The sequence below is a fragment of the Dama dama genome, chromosome 23 (genome assembly GCF_033118175.1).
Source record: "Dama dama isolate Ldn47 chromosome 23, ASM3311817v1, whole genome shotgun sequence".
NCBI classification, from domain to species: Eukaryota; Metazoa; Chordata; class Mammalia; order Artiodactyla; family Cervidae; genus Dama; species Dama dama.
In genome coordinates this window covers 25,341,327-25,366,185 of record NC_083703.1, presented here as the reverse complement: position 1 = coordinate 25,366,185, position 24,859 = coordinate 25,341,327, and the positions used below count along the sequence as shown (strand labels likewise).

General features: G+C 40.6%; 1 protein-coding gene across 1 annotated transcript in view; it reads left to right on the top strand.

Annotated features, from left to right (window-relative positions):
• The window catches only part of C23H10orf67 (chromosome 23 C10orf67 homolog), a 101,407-nt gene that overhangs the window by 30,568 nt on the left and 45,980 nt on the right, over positions 1-24,859 (top strand). The window contains exons 5-7 of the mRNA XM_061125654.1: positions 3,391-3,546; positions 11,032-11,179; positions 12,310-12,368. Of these exons, the coding sequence (XP_060981637.1) occupies positions 3,391-3,546; positions 11,032-11,179; positions 12,310-12,368 (363 nt within the window). The remainder of the gene's footprint in view (positions 1-3,390; positions 3,547-11,031; positions 11,180-12,309; positions 12,369-24,859) is intronic.

Here is a 24,859-nt window from a genome sequence, read left to right as displayed (position 1 = left end):
ATCAAATTCAACATTTCCCATTTTACAGATGATAAAACAAACCCAAGGAACTTAAGAAACTTGTTCAAGGCAACAAAGCTACTACTAAGTGGCAGATTCATCTGCAGACCCAAGCCAACCTATTCTAATGCCATTCAGGAGATTGACAAGTAAGAGCTTAATAGGCAGCCTAGAAATTCCAAATGCGTGGAGACCTGTGGTACTTCTGAGAAATTGCGTGCTGAGTATCAGCACTGATAAAATTCCCAGTCTGGTGAGGGAAGGGGAGAGAAGGCCAGCACAAGTCAGGGATTCTATTTTGTCCATCGTGCTAAGGGAGTTAGACTTAAGCCTGTGAGGACAAGGAGAGCTGCGTTTTAGAAAGATCAGTTCAGTCACAGGGTGCAGATTGGTTGGAGAGGACAAAAGAAGAGTCAGGGAAGTCTCTGTGCTATACAGCAGATTCTCACTAGTTATCTGTTTTGTGCATATATCACTAGTGTATCTATGTGAACCCCAATCTCCCAATTCATCTCAGTGCTCTGCGGTAACGTAAGTGAAAGTCATCCAGTCATGTCTGACTCTTTGCGACCCCATGGACTATACAATGAGTGTGATTCTCCAGGCCAGAATACTGAAGTGGGTAGCCTTTCCCTTCTCCAGGGCATCTTCGCAACCCAGGGATCGAACCCAGGTCTCCCACAATGCAGGCAGATTTTTACCAGCTGAGCCACAAGGGAAGCTGGTGGTGATGTAAATGAGAAGGAAATCCAAAAAAAGAGGGGATGTTTGTATCTGTATGGCTAATTCACTTTGCTGTACAATAGAAACGAACACATTGTAAAGCAACTACACTCCAATAAAAATTAATATTTAAAAATTAGATAGGTATTTTAAAAAAAAAGTGGGGGGGGGGGGTGAGTTAAGAGCTACTGCAACGGTGCAAGTGAACCAGACAGAGTCCAACTGTAACTGAACCGGACCCTACGGGGCCTTTCTGGAACAGACCCCCTCCCCCATGTCCTCTGCTGCAGCTCATCTCTGAAGCACCCAGATAACAGTATCTGATGCACACTTCCTGAGCTGTTAAACAGATGCTAAAACCTTCACCAAACGGAAGCAGTTAACTACTTAATGACCATGGGCACACAGCCTGCCTGCCTCCTGGATTCTAAGAAATAATAATATGAATCCCCGTGACACCTCCCAGTTACCTCACCATCAACCAATCTGAGAATTTTGCACCAGCTGATCACACACCCTGGGACTCCCCTCCCTCACCTGGCCTTTAAAAATAACTTGGTGAGGAATTCCCTGGCAGTCCAGTGGTTAGGGCTCTCTGCTTTCACTGCTAGGGGCCACGGTTCAGTCCCAGGCTGGGGAACTAGGAGCCCACAAACTGTGCACAGCATTGTCAAACAAATAAGTACATTTTTGAAAAAAACTGTTGAAAGCCACTGGGGAGTTCAGGCTTTTGAGCATTAACTGTGCTGGACTCCTTGCTTGGCACTTAATAATAAACACGGAACCTTCCTTTACCACAACCTGGTGTCAGCAGCTTCAGTCCTGTCCGACTCTTTGCAACCCCATGGACTGTAGCCCTCCAGGCTCCTCTGTCCATGGGATTCTCCAGGCAAGAATACTGGAGTGGGTTGCCATGCCCTCCTCCAGGGGATCTTCCTGACCGGGGATCAGACCCAGGTCTCCTAAAGAATTGCAGGCAGATTCTTTACCATTTGAGCCACCAGGGAAGCCTGATGTCAGTAGATTGGCAGGCCCAAATTTTGGTGGTAACATCAAGGCGGTGGATCAGGGAAGGAGAGGGTAGGTTCGGGAGTGACTTAGAGGTGCATTGAACAGAATTGGTGAGTTAGTGACAGAATAAAAGGTGCTTAAAATGACAGAAAATGGGTTTCTGGCTTGGGCTGATGTTAATGGGAGAGGCAGAGAGGAGGAGAGTGAAGACGGGGACCTCTATTTGGACCTATTGAATTTGAGATGCCTTACACTCAGGGCACCAGTGGGGTAAGTGTCTTAACCTCTGCAGAGCATTTAAGCTGGAGACATAAAACAGAATAGATGTGAAGAACAGATCTACATACTCAATACTGTTCTCTAGAATCACCCAATTAAAAACCCAATATTGTCATATGGTTGTTCTATTTTCACTCTTTTTTAAAAATTTTTTTTATTTTCACTCTTTCAAACTCTACTGCATGTTCATTTACTGATCTTTTTCATTAGTGTGGTATAGACTGTCAGCGTTATGTCCTTGCCTAGACTCTTTTTTTAAAAATTCATTTATTTTGGGTGTGCTGGGTCTTCACTGCTGTGCAGGTTTTTCTCTGGTTTTGGCGAGCGGGGGCCACTCTCTAGCTGTGGTGTGCGGGCTTCTCACAGCAGTGCCTTCTCCTGTTGTGCAACATGGGCTCTGGGGTGTGTGGGCTTCATTAGTTGTGGCACATGGGCTCAGCACTTGTGACTCCTGGACTCTAGGACCCCGTGTGGGGTTGTCCCAGACCATAAATGGAACCCGTGTCTCCTGCATTGACAGGCAGATTCTTTACCACTGAGCCACTAGGCATGCCCTAGCTTGACTCTTCAATGCTACCCAGACATAATATTATTCTTCTCCGTCTGCCAGTATTCATCATATAATATTATAACAATTTCAGTTTTTAAGTTTAACTCTTTTAAATACAATATTATGTATATTAGCAGATGTGATTAAGTTTTACTATGTTTATTGTAAGTCCATGTGTCCAAATATATTAGTAACAAACGGATGATGAAAATAAAAAATTCTTCCATAATTCCCAAAAAAGTCCAAAATGGGCAAAATGCTTTTGCATGTCTGCGTTGAAAATGAGATTTTTATATGTTGAAGTAACTAGCAGTGCCATTTTATAGCATTTTCCTTGCTTTGATTTTGTGACACAATTCTTCAGAGTACTAACTGTGAATAGGCTAGCACCTCAATGCTTAAAATAGGTTCAAGAAATGGTTCTTTTTTTTCCACCCCTCCATTGCAAACCATCGAGGGAATTAGTTGCACCATTGAAGTACATTTCTTTTCTGTTTTACATAGTCAAAATTTTTGCTAGTTTCCTTTCTAGAGGAAGATTGAAGTAGGACATTCAGAGTCATGTAGATTTACTGCTAAGGCTTACTATTTTTATTATTGGCAGACTGATATAGTCAGTGTAAGACATTGTGCTTTGTCTCTTATAGGATAATAGTAATGCCATTGACACTTTTAGTGTATTGGTCAATATAAATATCATAATTTACTAAAACTTGCATGCAAGTTGCAAAAATAAAACAACTTTACAGGACAGGAGCTTAAATAAAACATGAAATGGTTTCTGCTGGTGCTAGCATAGTATCTGACTAGTATCTTTCTCCCCCCAGCAATACTTTGAGGTGGAAGAAGAGAAGACATCCCTGCATGACGCAATGACTGTCAAAATGAACATTTTGTTAAAAAGACTGAGGGAGAAAGAAGAAGTCATTAAGGAATTAAGAGAAGAACTAGACCAATATGAAGAATATGGATTTCAAAAAGTTGTAAGTTTCACAGCAAAGAATAATTTATGTTAATATATGTAAATGAAGTTACAGCTGTCTAAAAGCTTGGGTTTGGAATAAAGGGACTACAGTGGATGTATCTTGGGTATCTTCTTCACAAAATAAGACAGTTCAACCCTTTTTTTGCTCAATAACATAGTCTAGAAAACCCATAATAATTATAAATAGGAGCAGTATAATAGTTCTCAATTTTTATTTGCAAGGGAAATAAAATAACCTATCTCCCACCCTAGAAAAGCATGTAAATACATTTTTGTTTTATTACAGAAGAGTCCCACCCTTTTTATTCAGTTCAGTTAATCTGAAAGACACAAAACTATCTCAAGTCAGAGGCTTCCAAGAAACCAGCTTGTAACAGGATGACCTTCCATAGAAATGTCAAGAAGGAAAATTCTCAGAGGAGTTTCGCCCTGTTCTCCCTGTTGTAGTGGGAGCCAGGAGCCGCTTTACTGCTCCAAGGACTGAAGAGAACAAAAGTGGGGAGAGAGAGAACGCAGAAAGGAGAGCTTAGCTACCTGCCGAAGAGATGAATGAGAAGGATCTGGACGTTGTGGACCCTGAACACAAGTTTATTTTCATCTCAAATCAACTCAAATAGTCATAGAGGGGTTTTCATATTAGGTTCTAAGAGCAAGAAGTGGATTGTTGGAGTAGGAGAGGTGACCAGAGAGGCCAGAGGATCACAACCTGCTGAGTGTCAACTGGCAGGGGTGCTTCCTCACCTCACAGCTCAGTTCACTAATGAGGAAGCAGAGACTTACCCATAGCGTGCAGCGGGTAAATGCTGACGTGGCATGAAAACCAAGGTCCTTCTGAATCCAAAGTCCCACATAAGGAAGTATAGCTTTTTCCTCTGTATAGAGTAAGAATTAAAGGTTGCAATATGCATATATATGTGTATACACACACACACACACACACACACACACACACACATACACATATAGGGTTGGCCAAAAAAAGTTTGGGTTTTTCCATAGGATGTTATGAAAAACCCAAATTGACATTTTGGCCAACCCAATATATACACTCTTATATAACTTATATATTTATTATATGTATATTATATTATTATACTAGATTATGGTATTACAGTATATATATAAATCAATATAACATATATAATTATTATAATTATAATTAAGTGTATAGTGATCCCTGTGTATGAAAGTGAAAGTTGCTCAGTCGTGTGTAGCTCTTTGCAACCCCTTGGACTATATAGTCCGTGGAATTCTCTAGGCCAGAATACTGGAATGGGTAGCCTTTCCCTTCTCCAGGGGATCTTCCAAACCCAGGGGTTGAAGCCAGGTCTCCCACATTGCAGGCAGATTCTTTACCAGCTGAGCCATGAGGGAAGCCCAAGAATACTGGAGTGGGTAGCCCATCCCTTCTCCAGAGGATCTTCCTGACCCAGGAATAGAACCAGATTCTCCTGCATTGCAGGCGGATTCTCTACCTGAGCTATCAGGGAAGCCCCGGTCACTAAGTGTATATCACTAAGTGTATAGTGATCCCTGTGTAGATACACATAAATATTGACTCGTGTGTGTGTGTGTGTATATATATGTGTGTATATATATATATATATATATATATATATATATATATATATATATGGGAAAACTCTGAGAAGTAATATATCAAAATGTGAATGCTAGGAAGAAGAAACACTTCCAGGTTGCTGGGCTATTTAAGTGCAGTCCTTAGTATATCTAAGTCCCACACTAGTATTCTTACTTAAAGTCCCCAAAGTTAGAAAAGATAAGGAATAGAACTTGCACCATTCTAAAGGACTTTGTTTATTAACTGGGGAAAGAATACTTTGTTTAATCTGTTAGAATTCTCTATGTTCTACAAAAACAACAAAAAACAAAACAAACAAAAAAAGAATTCTCTATGTTCTAAAAAACCAGAGTATCTTCTAAGCAACTTAATATTAAGTATTCTTATCCTAGATCTAATATAATTGAATATTATTTCTTTTTACATATTCTGATCACTTTGGAGGAAGAGACGCATCCAATTTTTGCATTTACTTTTCTTATCTTGGGTCTACATTTACTCTTAGTTTTTTGGAGAAAATAATTTAATAGAATTATTAGTAGAAAATTTAATAGAAAAGTTGTAATAGTTTTGGCTTTTATTCCTGCCCTTGACTAACGATGTCCAGCATTGATTAGCAAGGCAATTTTGATCCAATTATTTCCCACTTGTGAAATGAAAAGTGATCTCTGCCTAGCCAACAGTGTTATGAGGAGGATTTGTTGTGGTGAACATGAATCGCTGTGAGTTCTTTGAAGAAAGGCATGCATATAAATTCTAGTTATCATGATGGGGAAATACGCAAGTCTTTATTACCACCTGGTTTACATTCCATGAAATGCTCTGTTGAAAATATCCCACTTCTGTAATTGAGCTTCCAACACGAGGTCTTTCTCGGTGTGTTTACACCTCCGATTGTCCTCAGCCTGTTAACTGGTCTGTCTGGACATCCTGGGCAAAGAACAAGATGAGGTGGGCGGGGCTTGGTGAGGGCCACCGGAAGTGGGAGGGTCCACCCCTGCTGTTGTATAAACAGGTGTTCTCTGCATCTGGTGGCATTCTGAAGACCTTGATGGTGGTTATTGTTCAGTTGCTCAGTCGCGTCCAACTCTTTGTGACCCCATGGACTGCAGCACGCCTATCCTTCACTGTTTCCCAGAGTTTACTCAGACTCATGTTCATTGAGTCAGTGGTGCCATCCAACTATCTCATCCTCTGTCACCCCCTTCTCCTTCTGCCCTCAGTCTTTCCCAGCATCAGGGTCTTTTCCAGTAAGTCAACTCTTCATATCACGTGGCCAAAGTATTGGAGCTTCATCTTCAGCATCAGTCCTTCCATTGAATATTCAGGGTTGATTTCCTTTAAGATTGACTGGTTTGATCTCTCTGCTGTCCAAGGGACTCTCAAGAGTCTTCTCCAGCAGAAGACCTTACTTGTTTCACTGTATTTTGTCTCCATGGACACCACATCAGTATTGCTGTAAACAACTTAAGATTTGAGGAAGGTGAGACTCCTGATTAACTGAGTGTATATATACATTTTTCCCAGCACCAGAGGACCCTAGTGAAACACCGTGCTAGGGCAATGCAGAGCAGGGCTAGTGTACCTTTCAGTAGGATGGACATGAGCACTGCAAAAGCAGGTTATATAAAAAAAAAAAAAAAAAAATTTGAAATTTCTCTTAAAAAATCTTCTAAGAACTAGCTTTCCTAGAACTCCATGCCACTCAAGTTCTAGGTGAAGTAAAGTCACTCAGTCATGTCCAACTCTTTACAACCCCATAGACTCTAGCCTGCCAAGGCTCCTCCATCCATGGGATTTTCCAGGCAAGAATACTAGAGTGGGTTGCCATTTCCTTCTCCAAGGGATCTTCCTGACTCAGGGATCGGACCTGGGTCTCCTGCATTGCAGAGGGATTCTTTACCGTCTGAGGCACCAGAGAATCCCTAAATTTGAAATTTGAAATTTCATCTAATACGACTGCTCCCTCTAGCGGTGTAGAAAGCTCAATACAGCAAGTGTCTGAAATTAGATTTGTAAAACCAAATTTGGAGAAACAATTAGAAATTCTCAAAGCAGCAGTCAAAATAACTCGCAAAAACAACTTGAAATAAGAAACTTGAGTAAGCAATAAGAGAACACTCTAGTTTGTTCTTTCTCATAGTCTGATCACATAAATTACTTCACCGTTACTAGTCATAATCTCTCTCCAGATTGTTTTAGGGTAAAATCTAAGAATGACAGGAAAAGGAAGGTTTAGTAAACATTTAGCTTAGGTTATATTTATGACAAGATGGAAATCAGAAAAAGGAATCTCATCAAGTTACAGAAACCTCATCTCTCCAGGTCAGAACATCCTTAATGTTGAATTTTCCCCGAGAGGGCTTCACTTGGTGTCTCAAATGGTAAAGAGTCTGCCTGCAATGTGGGAAACCCAAGTTCAATCTCTGGGTTGGGAAGATCCCCTGGAGAAGGAAATCGCAACCCACTCCAGTATTCTTGCCTGGAAAATCCCATGGATGGAGGAGCCTGGCAGGCTACAGTCCACAGGGTCGAAAAGAGTCGGACATGCCTGAGCGACTAACATTCAAGGGCTGAGTGTCTTTTCAGGCTCTGTGAACCCCCTCAATGAGTTAATGGCACTCTGCTATAGTTTTCAGGTTGCCGTGCTATATGCTGATAAATCCATTCAAGAATTGCTGAAGGAGCTAGCTGGTCAGGGTAATGTGCCTGTGTGTCTGTGTACCCACGCACACACACCTGTGTGCTTCAATTGCAATTAGAGTTGTTTTGAAAAGACTTCATTTTTCTTTCTTACCCCAACATGGATGAGCTATGCAACCATCATGCCCACCCACCCCTGCCACCACCAATACATAAACATGACTGTTTGTTGCTGACAGTTTTGAAACAGAGCCGTCATTCAAGAGCGGCAGCTCTGCAGGGCTGCACTGCCCCAGTGGGCCACTTTCTTGGCTGTCACTCACTGGGAAAGCACCTGCTCGTCTCTGTGACTGTCACACAGCATGGGCATGCGGCAGAAACCCCTGCCCCCCACCCCCAGCATCAAATTGAGATGTCCAAGCACTGTACGCGGAGCCTGCAGAATTGAGACGCCAATGTGGCAAAAGGGAGACTGCTGGGAAGGCACCTGCGGTGCCCCAGACAGTGCTTCTCCGCCTTTATTGACTGTCTGTGTGTATGGGTCACCTGCAGCTCCTGTTAAGATATAGATTCAGACAGGACTGTGTTGGGGCCGGAGATTCTGCATTTTCAAAAAGCTCCCAGGTGATGCCGAGGCTCCTGGTCCTTGGACCACATTTGGAGTAGTGAGGCTCTGGAGAACACCCGTTTCCAAAAATGGTTCTTTCACCACTGTTTGGGATTCTGAGGCCTCAGACGGGGATACTGCACATCCTGTGGCTGTTCGCAAGAGAAATAGCACGTGAGCCGGCACTGAAGTCCTAGCGTCCACTGCATGATAGAAGAACTCTAAACTGACACGTTCCTTTATAAATTTTATGTCCCAGGGTGACCATGGATCGCACTGCAGGCTGGCTTGGGCAATAATGTAGCTCTAAATAGCTTTAACTAGTTAACCACCTTTTAATGATCTCCATCCTTCTTAACTTCGGTTTATTAACACAGCTTGTTTTAAAGAAGTCTCGTGGTTTCAGTGAGCCCAAGCTAGTGGTGTGGGCAGATGGTAGGAGAAACACCACCACAAAACCTGCCACTCAGAGTGTAACAGATGACCGTAGCCGCCCAGAACTATCCCTTTGTTCATTTTGCTAATGAGTGTCCTCATTGCTGTGGGAATCTGAATAGTTAATTACTTGCAGTTCCTGCAGCTGACAGATGGTGGGGACAGAGCTAAAGGTTAACCTCTCAGGAACTGGGGCTGTCCATGGATTTGTGGGAGGGGGAAACCCTCGAGTTGGAAGTGTTCCCTTGTTTCCTGCTTTTCTAGGAGATTTTTAGAAAACCCATTTAGGTGTTAGCTGCCACCTCTTGTAAATTTTACACTTCATCTGATTATTCAAATAGTTCTCGTTTAGTTTATTATAATGGATGCTCACATAATCCACAATGGATGTTCATTTTCTGCCACTGTTAGGAAATGTACATTTAAGCCGATTAAGGCAAACGTTCTTTGCTTTTTAAAAAGCTTTTTCAGCCTAGAAATTCATTCTTTGATGTTCTCAAGTTGAACCATGTGGGACAAGAAAATAATGACTGGGATTCTTTCTTGTTAAGAAAATAGTGTTATTAGTTATTAAATTTGTTAGTTCTCATTAGTTAAGAATGAATTGGGTTTAAATAATTTAAGTGGAATGATGAATCAAAATCATGAAGATTCACAATTGGACTTAGTGAAAAATTTAACGTCATCATTATAAATACTAAGTCTGGTATAACTGACTTCATTAAAATGTCCCTTGTTGTTTTTCAAGGGTTTATTCATGTACTATAAAACATGATAGCTACATATTTTTCTTTTGAACCATTATGACCACAGAGGAAACCTTTTTTTAATAATTTACTTTCAGTTATCTCTAAAGTTAAATAAAAGTATACTTTCAAAAGGACACTAGTTATATTGGGAGGAATGACTTTTTGGGAAGAATGATTTTGTTTTTGAGAGGAGAGTTTATTCTTACGTATTTGCAATCATGGCATTGCTACTAAAAGAATAGCTTATAATTCATCTGAAAATTAAAGTTTAAAAGTATTTCTAGTGTCCATATTGATTTTGAACAAAGGCATATAAATACTTCTGTCTCTTATACTGTAATAATACAATGACTTTCAAGCATGTTCTTTACTATTTTGAGATTGCATAATCAGTTTAATATTTTACCATCATGAAATATAAAGTTCTGCATCAGCTTCTCCAACTCATTACATCTTAATTTTAAAAAAGAAGTGCAGCAAGTAAAATCTAGACAGCCATAAGCAAGTATAGTCAGATGTTTTCAATAGATTTGAAACACACGAGAAGAAGAAAAGAAGAGTAGCTGTCCCAATAAGCTTCTATTGCGTAAGAAAAAGCGTCTCCCGTAATGGACATGGCAAGATTTAAACAAAAGACGCACATAATAAAAATGTAAATGAGTTTGCTTTACTAAAACTATAACTTTAAAGTCTTTTGTTGTAAGTTATCCTGAAACCTTCTTACAAGGTAATCACTGTTTGCATAGAGATTTAAACCGAAGTCTTCAATAGCATTCAACGCCTGCACAGTCCCAGTGTGACAGGCATGCAAAGCCACGTTAATGTTCAGAATATGAATTGCCTCTGGGTGGCTCCTCCACCCAGCAGAAAACCCAACTGTGTGGATATCCGTGTGCCTGATGGGCTCCATGCGGCTCCCAGCCTGAAAACGTCACCACTTTGACATGTGGTGCGCTCCTCTTGACACTGGCAGCGCTGACACTGGGAAATGCCACAAAGGCAACAAGCCCCCCGCCTTCGCTGTGCACTCTGCCCCCCGCCCCCCGCCCGCACCCCCTTCCCCCGGCGCTGCTGCCCGTCCACGGTGCCCCCAGCCTGCCTGGTTACGGGCGGACAGCACTTCAGACGCGCACACAGAGGGAAGTGTGGGTGGAGGGCCCCAGCTGCCTCCCCGGACACAGCCTCCATAATGAATTGGCCTGAATGATGGGGGCACACAAACAGTATGATATGTATTATTCCTGTCAATAAACTGTCCCCATGTGCTGTGGTCTTTGTACAGAGGTACTGCAGCCTTTCTTCCAGCAAGCTCTATTTTACTCTCCTTCCCTTTTTACTATTCATATTATAAGTGTGTAATAGAATTCAGAAAATTATATGATAGCTCTTCTGTATCTGTATTGTCTCGTCTTGCATATTTAAATCCTTGGCTCCCTGCTTAGAAATATGGAATTCTCCCTCTTTTAGGACTCTTTTATCAAAGAGAGCAGCCCTCTGAGAACAACTCTAGAAAAGGAAAATTCGGAGTTCAAAACGGAAAATGAGAGACTGCTTCAAGTCATTTCAGAACTCGAAGAAGAAATCCAGCTCAATGTAAAAGAAAATTCCGTATTAGGTAACATTTTAGAGTCATTTTTGAGAAAACTCTATACATTGGGCACTTTAATAAAATTCATGCCCATGCTTGTCTTTTTCAAACATGTTCTTGTTACCAAACCATATTTACATTTAAAATATCAGCTTGTTAGCCACTTTTAATTTTCATTCTTTTCTTGGGACAGAAATTGGTCATACTCCCCTAGCCATGCCTTTCTAACTCAGGGTGGTTGTTTTTAAATCCAAGCATTGACCTTTGAAAAATGTGCTCATCAGTGCTCAATATCACTTAGAAATATTATAAATATTAAACAAAATTTCATGTGCTTAATCTAAAACCTAAAATTTCTAACATTTTAATATTTGAGCATATATATTGAGGTGTGCTTTGTGAAGAAACAGAATTGGCCCTTCAGGAAAATATGCTTCTACTTACAACTTTATCTTCAATTTTTGGCACAAATTTTAAGTACAAATTTCCATTTGTTGACCCTATACCCCTTTCTTACACACCATAAACATTGATAAACATTGCATTTAAATCATTGAAGTTGGAGTGCTTTAAAGCTTTTACAGGCAATGCTATCATTGTATTTATGTTAGTTATACAGTTTTGCCCTTGAGTAGGCAATATAAAGTTTGTAGCTAAAAAAATTGATAAGTTTTGCCCTTTGAGTAGGCAGTATAAAGTTTGTAGCGAAACATTTATAAAATCAGATATGGGGCACTGTTTCTTGGATGTAAGTTATACCTCGCCAGTGTAGTTTCATTTCTCTCCTGATGTGGTGTAATAATGCGTCTTCAGGTTTTGGTATTTCTTACTCAGTCCATAAAGTGCCACCTGCTAAAGCACTTTGTATTGGCTGTGACTAACAGCAAAAATGTCCCTTGCTAGACTCGATGAAAAGCTTTCAGCCTTCAGCCACACTTGGATCTTGAACTTAGTTCTTAATCCCTATCTGACCAGCCGTCTGAACAGCAGGAAGAAGGCTATGAATGTCAAGGGCAGTTGTGAAGGTCATAGTCCTGCTAGGACTTGCGTCCACCATGCCTGCCAGTGGTGTATAGCCTGCCCTGAAGCAGGCAGATTGAATACAGGGCTATAAGCTTGTAATTTCATGGTTGGCCTCTCTCTCCTTTTGTTTACAGAAGATGAAATTATAAGTCTGAAAGAGATGGCAGATAAGGATCATAAAACTATTCAAAAGGTACTGTAACTTTTTTACATTGATGAATGACTCTTTTCAATGGAAATATCAGCATAATTAATGAAATAACACTATGCCCCCGCCTTGTCTTGTGATGTCGAGAAAAGTCGATTCCTGTATTTAGCGTTGTTTGGGATTATTTCTCTAGTAATGAGAAAGGATTCCATCTTGAAAATGAACTCATGTTTTCTTTCATTTGGCATAACTGCATGTCTACCTTGTTGACTGTAAGGAATTGAAAAATATGACACAGCATATCCAAAGATATGCTTGTGGAAAAATGATATTATTAGGAATGGGCAGCCTATTTTCATATCAGATATTGTTTTATCTTCATTTCTCTGTATGTGAATGAACTGGGTTTGTATTTTGCAGAAAATCTGTGTTTAGAGCAGGGAATGCTTTTGATATCATAAAGATCAAGATTTCCTGGGGCATCCAATGTCGCAGAACCATGGCAATTCCTACCCTCCACACCCAGGTCAGGGGCTCCTGCTTTCAGCTTTCTCAGCTCTCGAAACCCTTCTCTGTGATGGTCAGTCTGCACTGCCAAAGCCCCTGCGACCCAGAGTCAACACTGGCCTCTGATCTTTTCCCAGTGCTGAGCACTGGTACACTTAAAAATATTCTTTGAGTGATTTCATAGAATAAGAATGTATCTCTAGAGTTCACAAAATTTACAGATAAAAATGTGAATTTATATCCTTGAATTATTCCAAATCAAGTTTTGCACAAACTGAATCGAGAATCAATTTTTAAATGAAAATTAAAGTTAGATAAAATTAAAAATTGAGTTCCTCAGTCATGCTGGCCTCATATCCAGAGCTCATAAAGCTTAAGATTCAGATTTCAACCTAGATTTTGCACTTCTGGTATTCTTAGGTTTTATTTTTCATTTAAAAAAAGTTTTTTAAATTTTATTTACGTACTTATTTACTTTCAGTGGTGCAGTGCACATACAGGATCTTAGTCCTCAGACCAAGGATCAAGCTCACACCCCTGCAGTGGAAGGGTGGAGTCTTAACCACTGAACCACTAGGGAAGTCCTATTCTTAGGTTTTAGATAAAATTACTTCCAAGAACTGTTTTTTATTTTTTGGCCACACGATATGGGATATCTTAGTTCCCCTGCCAGGGTTCGAATCTGAGCACCCTGGATTGGCAGTGTGGAGTCTTGATCACTGGGCTGCCAGGTTAGTCCCAAGAATTATTTTCTGAAGAAATGCATACTGTGACAGGTCAGAATTGGGAGATGTTTCCTATGATCACTGAATCCATCACAGGTTTTCACAACATGAAGTCATTTTCTGGTGCTTGAGCCTGTTTTCAATGGTGAGGATGCAAGTGTCATTCTTACAGAGATAATGAGAATATAAGAATAGACCAGTTTAAACTTCTTGGCACCAACTTTTAAGGTTAAAAATGAAATCTTAGCTTTCTAGTTTTACTTAATAACCTGCAAGGGCATCATGTCAGTTTATGTAAATATTTCTCCAGTTTCTCAGTCTGTGCTATCACTGGTAAAGATGAGTCAGACAAGCCTACTCTTCTCTGGGAGGAGTTCAAGGAAATTAAAAAAAAGTCCCACCATTAAGGCATCAATTAGAAAGAAACATCCTCGCTGAGTGTCTGGTCGTACTTTGTATGAGCTCAAGTATTCTGATTAAACGCTGCCTTCATTCTCTAGAGCTGCACTGCCCAGCGTTAGCCACGTGTGGCTATTGAAAGCCTATGTCTCGTGCAACTGAGAAACTGAATTTTAACTTATGTTTACTTTTAATTTTTTAATTTCAATATAAAATACTGATACTTGTTTCAGTTACTGAAAAACTTTTATGTATATTTTGAATAATTTGAGCATGTGAAGGTACATTTCTATTTGTAAACTTTATGAAATCTAAATGCAGATCAAGTATCTGCCATAAAATTTTAGCCTTCAAATTGAGATGTGCTCTAAGTGAAAAATACACACTGGATTTCAAAGAGTCAGGTGCTGTAAGAAATGTGAAATATTTTGCTAATGATTTTTTTGCTGATGATTTTTAATATTGATTATTATATATTTAAGCTATTTTGCATCGTTATTGGTATAAATAAACTATATTATTAAAGTTAATATCACCTTTTTTTACCTTTTTAAGAAAGCTGTTTAAAATTCAGTTTTATATATGACACATATTTTTATTTGACAGTTTTGTTCTAGACAAATATAGCAAATCTGTAGTTTGTTTGATCATATTTTTTATCCTGTCTCCCTTCTTTTTTTCTTTATATGCACTGGGCCTCCACACACATGTTGAATGTAGGCATGATTTGGTTTTGAGCAGGAAAAATCTAGACCCTTGGGTCTCTGTTCCATTTCTGACATTATAGTTACTTGGGCTGGTTTCTCATTCTCCTTCTTCCTTAGTCTCACAGGCTTACCGTGTGGATAGAATGAGATAATGTACGTCAAAAGGCTTTGTCAATTGGAAAGCAGACCAGGAGTTGTTGACCAAAATGAGAGCTAATATTTACTGGTTTGTTTCCAATATCCTTCATTAAATCAATTGATTCAGCAATGTTCATTAGATGGCTTTTAGTGCCAGGCACTGCTGAGATACAGAAATTTTATACACACACACACACACACACACACACACACACACGGGCTTGTTGTGAAAGAGATCAAATCTAGAGAGAGACACAATAACCACAGGAGAGTGTGATGGGGCTGTAATAGATGTATATACATAAAGAAGAGATGCCTTCATGGCAAATAGATGGGGAAACAATAAAAACAGTGAGAAACTTTATTTTCTTGGGCTCCAAAATCACTGCAGATGGTGACCACAGCCGTGAAATTAAAAGACACTTGCTCCTTGGAAGAAAAGCTATGACCAACCTAGACAGCATATTAAAAAGCAGAGACATCACTTTGCCAACAAAGGTCCGTCTAGTCAAAGCTATGGTTTTTCTAGTAGTCATGTATGAATGTGAAAGAAAGAAAGTGAAGTCGTTCAGTCGTGTCTGACTCTCTGCGACCCCATGCACTGTAGCCTACCACGCTCTCCATCCATGGGATTTTCCAGGCAAGAGTACCCAGGGATCGAACCTGGGTTTCCCGCATTGTAGGCAGATGCTTTACCGTCTGAGCCACCAGGGAAGAGTCTCATATGAATGTGAGAGTTGGACAATAAAGAAAGCTGAGCATTGAAGAATTGATGCTTTTGAACTGTGGTGTTGGAGAAGACTCTTGAGAGTCCCTTGGACTGCCAGGAGATCCAACCAGTCAATCCTAAAGGAAATCAGTCCTGAATATTCATTGGAAGGACTGATGCTGAAACTAAAACTCCAATACTTTGGCCACATGATGCAAAGAACTGACTCATTGGAAAAGACCCTGATGCTGGCAAAGATTGAAGGCAGGAGGAGAAGGGGACGACAGAAGATGAGATGGTTGGATGGCATCACCGACTCGATGGACATGAGTTTGAGCATGCTCCGGGAGTTGGTGATGGACAGGGAAGCCTGGCATGCTGCAGTCCATGGGGTCCCTAAGAGTTGAACATGGCTGAGCGACTGAACTGAAAATTGACCTGGAAGGTTCTAGAAATGCTTCACAAATTGTTCCAGACCTGTCTCCTACTCCTTCTCTTGAACTGATTCCAGGTGTTTAGGGTTTCCCTGGTGTTTCACACGGTAAAGAATCTGCCTGCAATGCAGGAGACCTGGGTTTGATCCCTGAGTCAAGAAGATCCCCTGAAGAAGAAAATGGCTACCCACTCCAGTAATCTTGCCTGGAGAATCCCATGGACAGAGGAGCCTGATGGGCTACAGTCCCTGGGGTTGCAAAGAGTTGGACAGGACTGAAGCAACTTAGCATGTATACATGTAGGAAGGTGGAAGGCTGCATACAGATTGTGAATGCGTAAAGTGTAAGTTACCCCCGTGGAACTCTGGTGTGGCTGGAGCAAGAGGTGGGATCTAGTGAGACCACGTGGTGAGATTTGTGTGAGTACAGGAAGAGAGGGGAGTCTGGGGTGTGAGGAAGGAATAAACAGAAACCAGAAGAGCGTACAGGAGCAGCTCAGAAGCCTTGGATAAGCTACATGTTCCCCTTTGCAGCCCGCTCTCAGCTTGCAGTCGTGTCTGACTCTCTGTGATTCCGTGGACTGTAGCCCACCAAGCTCCTACGTCCATGGGGTTTTCCAGGCAAGAATACTGGAGTGGATGGTCGTTTCCTCCTCCAGGGGATCTTCCCATCCCAAGGATCAAACTGGCATCTCCTGTGTCTCCTGCATTGGCAGGCAGATTCTTTTACCACTGGGCTACCCGGGAAGCCTTTCATCCCTGGATACAATTAAAAATGAGTTGAAAATGGGACTGAAATACTGTTAAGATTCAGAAGCTCTTATGTTTAAATTTTAGTAGTCAAATGACAGCTGAATCTGTTTCAGCTGTGGCTACAAGATGAATTTCCTTCTGAGAGGGGACAGACCAGCAGTCAGAGATTATACCCCAGGTGTGGCAGTGTTGGGATACAGGGCAGCGTTGGTTGCTATGGGGATGGTTGGGGGCACAGCCAGCCTGGATCATAAGAGATCATGGAAGTTCAGAGGAAGGGCACCGAGCTGGCCCTCAGAAGAAAGGTTAGAGTTCGCCAGGAAAGGATTAAAGGGAGAGAAGTGGGAAGAGCCAGAATACATGTAGGGGGGAAGGTATGTGACTGATTAGAGTGGGAGGATGTGTGAGAACGAAAACAGGGGTGGCTAGAAGCAGGGCACATGGCTGAGGATTGTTATGCATTTCGGAGGGAGTGTGAGTTGCCTCCTGAGTGAATGGGGCATCTTGGACACTGGGGCAGGATGGAATTCGTGTTTCAGAGACAGAACAAATGGAAGAAAGGAAAATCCAGGGCCAGAGAGACACCAATTAAAGATTTCTTGTATAAACCAGGATAACTTAATAGAAAGTCCCGAAACAGGAAGAAGACAGTGACACGGGGATGAAGAAGCAGGTAGATGAATTCAAGAGATGATTAGGCAATAAAAGCCATGGTCTTTGATAAGATTGAAAGTGGGAGAGATAAAGGAAGAGAAGTGGAAGGCTGACACTCAGATAAAATGAGTACAGCGATAGAGCAGCAGAGAGTGGATTTCACAGAAACCAAGCAAGAGGCTTGAGAGTCCCTTGGACTGCACGGAGATCCAACCAGTCAATCCTAAAGGAAATCAACTCTGAATGTTCATTGGAAGGACTGATGCTAAAGTTGAAGCTCCAATACTTTGGCCACCTGATGTGAAGAGCCAACTCATTGGAAAAGACTCTGATGCTGGGAAAGATTGAGGGCAGAAGAGGGTGGCAGAGGATGAGATGGTTGGAGTCAGTGGACGTGAATTTGAGCAAACTCTGGGAGATGGTGAAGGACAGGGAAGCCTGGCCTGCTGCAGTCCGTGGGGGTTGCAAAGAGTTGGACACAACTTAGCGACTGAACAACAACAACAAAGCAAAAGGCTCAAGAAGAGAGGATCCATTCCAGCACTTCCCAGAGGCCAGGTGTGCAAAAGACTAGAAATGAAAGATTGGATAATTAGCTTTGGCAATTAAAATGACCCTGGTAAGTCAGTTCAGTTCAGTCACTCAGTTGTGTCCGACTCTTGACAACCCCACAGACTGCAGCATGCCAGGCCTCCCTGTCCATCACCAACTCCCAGAGTTTGCTCAAACTCATGTCCATTGAGTCAGTGATGCCATCCCGTCATCTCATTCTCTGTCGTCCCCTTCTCCTCCTGCCTTAAATCTTTCCCAGCATCAGGGTCCTTTCCAGTTACCCTGGTAATTAATGAGGTCATTTTACTGGAACATGGTAGTAACTGAGGAATGCAGTGAATGCAGACGTGGAGACAGTGTGCATGGGCAGCTTTCTAGAAGTTTGATAGTGGATGGCCAAAGAGAGATCAGAGAGTGGTTGGAGGGGGATGTGGGGTTGAGGAAGGAATTTTTTAAAAGATGAAGCTAGAGCATTTTTAAGTGACATCAGTGGAAAGAAGAATGAGCGAGTAAAAGTACAACAGAGAGAAGAGATCACTGATAAAAGACCCAAGGAGGCAGGAAGGCTTGGGGCCAGTGGCTTTGGAGTTTGCCAGTAATTGATGCCCGTTGGAAACTTAATGACACTTCTTTTCAGACCAAGGTATAATGACTCAACGAAAAATCTTTTCCTTTCCTTCCATTTCCCATTCCTTTACTTTCTCTAAACCTGCTGTCCAGCCTTTCACATCTTCAACACCACCACCACCTCCCCTTCTGAGGCTCTCATGTACCCAGACCCAACTTTCCCCAACCCTGCCATTGGAGACAAATGGATCCTTGCCTTTAGGTGACATTGCATGATGGTTATGGGATTTTAACTCAGAGTCACTGCTCCCTCCTTCTACCCATCCTTTTACTTGGATCTAATTAGCACCCTTTGACAAAAACACATTTTATTAATTTATTCAAGTACAGCTGGTTTGCAATGTTATGTTAGTTTCTGCTGTACAGAAAAGTGATTCATCTACACATACCTATATTCTTTTTCATATCCTTTTCCATTGTGGTTTATTGCAGGATATGGAATGGAGTTTCCTGTGCTATTCAGTAGGACCTAGTTATCTATCCCCTTTATATATAGTCATTTATATCTGTAATCAGCACCCTTTCTAACCACCAGTGCCTCTCTTCCCATCATTACTACTTTCCCCAGTTGCATTCCTCTGTGCTGTTCTCTAATTCACAGAGAACACAGTAGACATATGGGTTTTTTCACCTCTGCACTCTCTTGCTCACCCTGTCACTTAGCCTAACCTCTTTTCCTTCTCATCGGAAGAGGGGACCTTCCTCTTTGCCCTGACCCATCCTTCCACTTACTTGCCTGACTCCATCTTCTCCTTCCTTCTCTTCTGAGACCTTTCTTCATCAGCCAAACTCTCTCTCTTTCTCCCTCTCTCATGCCTTTAAGCATCCCCCACTAGCCTGTATACATAACCAAGCTATCATTCTGGGTGGTGTTCCTTGACTCTGGTCACCCCTGAAGCCATTATCATTCACTCTTCAAATATCAACTAAAGTAAACTTGTCTATGTATCTATTAGCCTCTTCTTCACACTGCCGCTGTTGATAAGTTCACAGTGAGATTCATCTTGCCCTCAATCATGAGGTCAAGAACTATGTCTTATCCTTTATTACCTTTATATGAGCCCTCAAAAATGTCTACTGGAAAAAAAACAACTTTACATGTTCATCAAAGTCAGTGTCAAAACTTGATCTCGTTACTCCTCAAATCTGGACTCAGCTGTGTTTCCCACTTAAATGAATGACATTGACATCTGTCCCAGAGGACCCACTGACACAAGGGTCCTTCTCTGCTTTCTTCTTCTTCGTTTTTTTTTTTTTTTTTTTTTCCTTCGGCTGCTCTGTATGACTTGTGGGAGGGATCCTAGTTTCCTGACCAGGGTTTGAACCTGAGGGCCACATCTTAACCTGCCTCTCGTCCCTTTTCTCCACAACAACGTTGTCACAGAGTTGGTTGAGGCCCCATCATTTGCCCATTTGTATAGATTCCTACTTCATTTTCCTATCTCCATTCTCTTCCCTTTCAAGTCTAGCTTCCATGCTGCTGCCATGGTTATCTAATACCCCAGTCTCACTTACATGCTACAACCTTCAATGCTTTCTTTCCTATTGTCTTCAACATGACATCAGACTGTCTCAAAAGGTTCTACATGATTTTTATGTGCTGGGAGCCACTCAGCCCTTTCACATTTGTAGTCTCAAGTTCTTTCCAGAAGAACTCTCCAAAGTAGGTTTTATTATCCTAGTTTTATAGATGAGAAAACAGACTTGAAGCATAGAATTACTTCACCCACACGGTGTAAGCAGCAGAGCTCTCTTCTGAACCAACTCTCGTTCTGTACTTTATACCAGTCTGCCCGACCCTCCTAATTGAGGTGAGCAAAGCCCCTCATAATATCACCCTGAATTTCTGCCTCCCTTTAATTCCTGCCATTCTTGTCTATATGCATCCTGGGTCCACAAACACCAAACCTTCCCCAGTTCCTACATTACTTCAGGCTTTGCTATGGTTACTTTGCTGTCTTTATTACCATTTTCTTGGCCTTTTTCTTTCTCCAAATTGTTGAACTTCTACAGATCCTTCAAGACCTTTGCCAAGTAGCCCTTCTGTGCCATTAATACCAGGGATAACTGATCTTTTTATAATTACAGGATTACCAAGTTATGTGGAGTTTTAGGCTTTTTGACTCTGAAGACTTTTTTTTTTTTTTTCCCCAGTGGGTTTTGTCATACATTGATATGAATCAGCCATGGATTTACATGTATTCCCAATCCCGATCCCTCCTCCCACCTCCCTCTCCACCCGATTCCTCTGGGTCTTCCCAGTGCACCAGGCCGGAGCACTTGTCTCGTGCATCCCACCTGGGCTGGTGATCTGTTTCACCATAGATAGTATACATGCTGTTCTTTTGAAATATCCCACCCTCACATTCTCCCACAGAGTTCAAAAGTCTGTTCTGTATTTCTGTGTCTCTTTTTCTGTTCTGCATATAGGGTTATCGTTATCACCTTTCTAAATTCCATATACATGTGTCAGTATGCTGTAATGTTCTTTATCTTTCTGGCTTACTTCACTCTGTATAAGGGGCTCCAGCTTCATCCATCTCATTAGGACTGGTTCAAATGAATTCTTTTTAATGGCTGAGTAATATTCCATGGTGTATATGTACCACAGCTTCCTTATCCATTCATCTGCTGATGGGCATCTAGGTTGCTTCCATGTCCTGGCTATTATAAACAGTGCTGCGATGAACATTGGGGTGCACGTGTCTCTTTCAGATCTGGTTTCCTCAGTGTGTATGCCCAGAAGTGGGATTGCTGGGTCATATGGCAGTTCTGTTTCCAGTTTTTTAAGAAATCTCCACACTGTTTTCCATAGCGGCTGTACTAGTTTGCATTCCTACCAACAGTGTAACAGGGTTCCCTTTTCTCCACACCCTCTCCAGCATTTATTGCTTGTAGACTTTTGGATAGCAGCCATCCTGACTGGCGTGTAATGGTACCTCATTGTGGTTTTGATTTGCATTTCTCTAATAATGAGTGATGTTGACCATCTTTCCATGTGTTTGTTAGCCATCTGTATGTCTTCTTTGGAGAAATGTCTGTTTAGTTCTTTGGCCCATTTTTTGATTGGGTCATTTATTTTTCTGGAATTGAGCTGCAGGAGTTGCTTGTATATTTTTGAGATTAATCCTTTGTCTGTTTCTTCATTTGCTATTATTTTCTCCCAATCTGAGGGCGGTCTTTTCACCTTACTTATAGTTTCCTTTGTAGTGCAAAAGCTTTTAAGTTTCATTAGGTCCCATTTGTTTAGTTTTGCTTTTATTTCCAATATTCTGGGAGGTGGGTCATAGAGGATCTTGCTTTGATTTATGTTTGAGAGTGTTTTGCCTATGTTCTCCTCTAGGAGTTTTATAGTTTCTGGTCTTACATTTAGATCTTTAATCCATTTTGAGTTTATTTTTGTGTATGGTGTTAGAAAGTGTTCTAGTTTCATTCTTTTACAAGTGGTTGACCAGTTTTCCCAGCACCACTTGTTAAAGAGGTTGTCTTTTTTCCATTGTATATCCTTGCCTCCTTTGTCAAAGATAAGGTGTCCATAGGTTCGTGGATTTATCTCTGGGCTTTCTATTCTGTTCCATTGATCTATATTTCTGTCTTTGTGCCAGTACCATGCTGTCTTGATGACTGTGGCTTTGTAGTAGAGTCTGAAGTCAGGCAGGTTGATTCCTCCAGTTCCATTCTTCTTTCTCAAGATTACTTTGGCTATTCGAGGTTTTTTGTATTTCCATACAAATTGTGAAATTCTTTGGTCTAGTTCTGTGAAAAATACCGTTGGTAGCTTGATAGGGATTGCATTGAATCTATAGACTGCTTTGGGTAGAATAGCCATTTTGACAATATTGATTCTTCCAATCCATGAACACGGTATGTTTCTCCATCTGTTTGTGTCCTCTTTGATTTCTTTCATCAGTGTTTTATAGTTTTCTATGTATAGGTCCTTTGTTTCTTTAGGTAGATATACTCCTAAGTATTTTATTCTTTTTGTTGCAATGGTGAATGGTATTGTTTCCTTAATTTCTCTGTCTGTTTTTTCATTGTTAGTATGTAGGAATGCAAGGGATTTCTGTGTGTTAATTTTATATCCTGCAACTTTACTATATTCATTGATTAGCTCTAGTAATTTTCTGGTAGAGTCTTTAGGGTTTTCTATGTAGAGGATCATGTCATCTGCAAACAGTGAGAGTTTTACTTCTTCTTTTCCTATCTGGATTCCTTTTACTTCTTTTTCTGCTCTGATTGCTGTGGCCAGAACTTCCAACACTATGTTGAATAGTAGTGGTGAGAGTGGGCACCCTTGTCTTGTTCCTGATTTCAGGGGAAATGCCTTCAATTTTTCACCATTGAGGGTGATGCTTGCTGTGGGTTTGTCATATATAGCTTTTATTATGTTGAGGTATGTTCCTTCTATTCCTACTTTTTGGAGAGTTTTAATCATAAATGAGTGTTGAATTTTGTCAAAGGCTTTCTCTGCATCTATTGAGATAATCATATGGTTTTTATCTTTCAATTTGTTAATGTGGTGTATTACATTGATTGATTTGCAGATATTAAAGAATCCTTGCATTCCTGGGATAAAGCCCACTTGGTCATGGTGTATGATTTTTTTAATATGTTGTTGGATTCTGTTTGCTAGAATTTTGTTAAGGATTTTTGCATCTATGTTTGTCAGTGATATTGGCCTGTAGTTTTCTTTTTTTGTGGCATCTTTGTCTGGTTTTGGAATTAGGGTGATGGTGGCCTCATAGAATGAGTTTGGAAGCTTACCTTCTTCTGCAATTTTCTGGAAGAGTTTGAGTAAGATAGGTGTTAGCTCTTCTCTAAATTTTTGGTAGAATTCAGCTGTGAAGCCATCTGGTCCTGGGCTTTTGTTTGCTGGAAGATTTTTGATGACAGTTTCGATTTCCTTGCTTGTGATGGGTCTGTTAAGATCTTCTATTTCTTCCTGGTTCAGTTTTGGAAAGTTATACTTTTCTAAGAATTTGTCCATTTCATCCAAGTTGTCCATTTTATTGGCATAGAGCTGCTGGTAGTAGTCTCTTATGATCCTTTGTATTTCAGAGTTGTCTGTTGTGATCTCTCCATTTTCATTTCTAATTTTGTTAATTTGGTTTTTCTCTCTTTGTTTCTTAATGAGTCTTGCTAATGGTTTGTCAATTTTGTTTATTTTTTCAAAAAACCAGCTTTTAGCTTTGTTGATTTTTGCTATGGTCTCTTTAGTTTCTTTTGCATTTATTTCTGCCCTGATTTTTAAGATTTCTTTCCTTCTGCTAACTCTGGGGTTCTTCATTTCTTCCTTCTCTAATTGCTTTAGGTGTAGAGTTAGGTTATTTAATTGGTTTTTTTCCTGTTTCTTGATGTAAGCCTGTAATGCTATGAACCTTCCCCTTAGCACTGCTTTTACAGTGTCCCATAGGTTTTGGGTTGTTGTGTTTTCATTTTCATTCATATCTATACATATTTTGATTTCTTTTTTGATTTCTTCTATGATTTGTTGGTTATTCAGAAGCGTGTTATTTAGCCTCCATATGTTTGAAGTTTTAACAATTTTTTCCCTGTAATTGAGATCTAATCTTACTGCACTGTGGTCAGAAAAGATGACTGGAATGATTTCAATTTTTTTGAATTTTCCAAGACCAGATTTATGGCCCAGGATGTGATCTATTCTGGAGGATGTTCCGTGTGCACTTGAGAAAAAGGTGAAGTTGATTGTTTTGGGGTGAAATGTCCTATAGATATCAATTAGGTCTAGCTGGTCCATTGTGTCATTTAAGGTTTGTGTTTCCTTGTTAATTTTCTGTTTAGTTGATCTATCCATAGTTGTGAGTGGGGTATTAAAGTCTCCCACTATTATTGTGTTACTATTAATTTCCTCTTTCATACTCGTTAGCGTTTGCCGTACATATTGCGGTGCTCCTATGTTGGGTGCATATATATTTATAATTGTTATATCTTCTTTTTTGATTGATCCTTTGATCATTATGTAGTGTCCTTCTTTGTCTCTTTTCACATCCTTTATTTGAAAGTCTATTTTATCTGATATGAGTATTGCGACTCCTGCTTTCTTTTGGTCTCCATTTGCATGAAATATTTTTTTCCAGCCCTTCACTTTTAGTCTGTATGTGTCTCTTGTTTTGAGGTGGGTCTCTTGTAGACAGCATATATAGGGGTCTTGTTTTTGTATCCATTCAGCCAATCTTTGTCTTTTGGTTGGGGCATTCAACCCATTTACATTTAGGGTAATTATTGATAGGTGTGGTCCTGTTGCCATTTACTTTGTTGTTTTGGGTTCACGTTTATACAACCTTTCTGCATTTCCTGTCTAGAGAAGATCC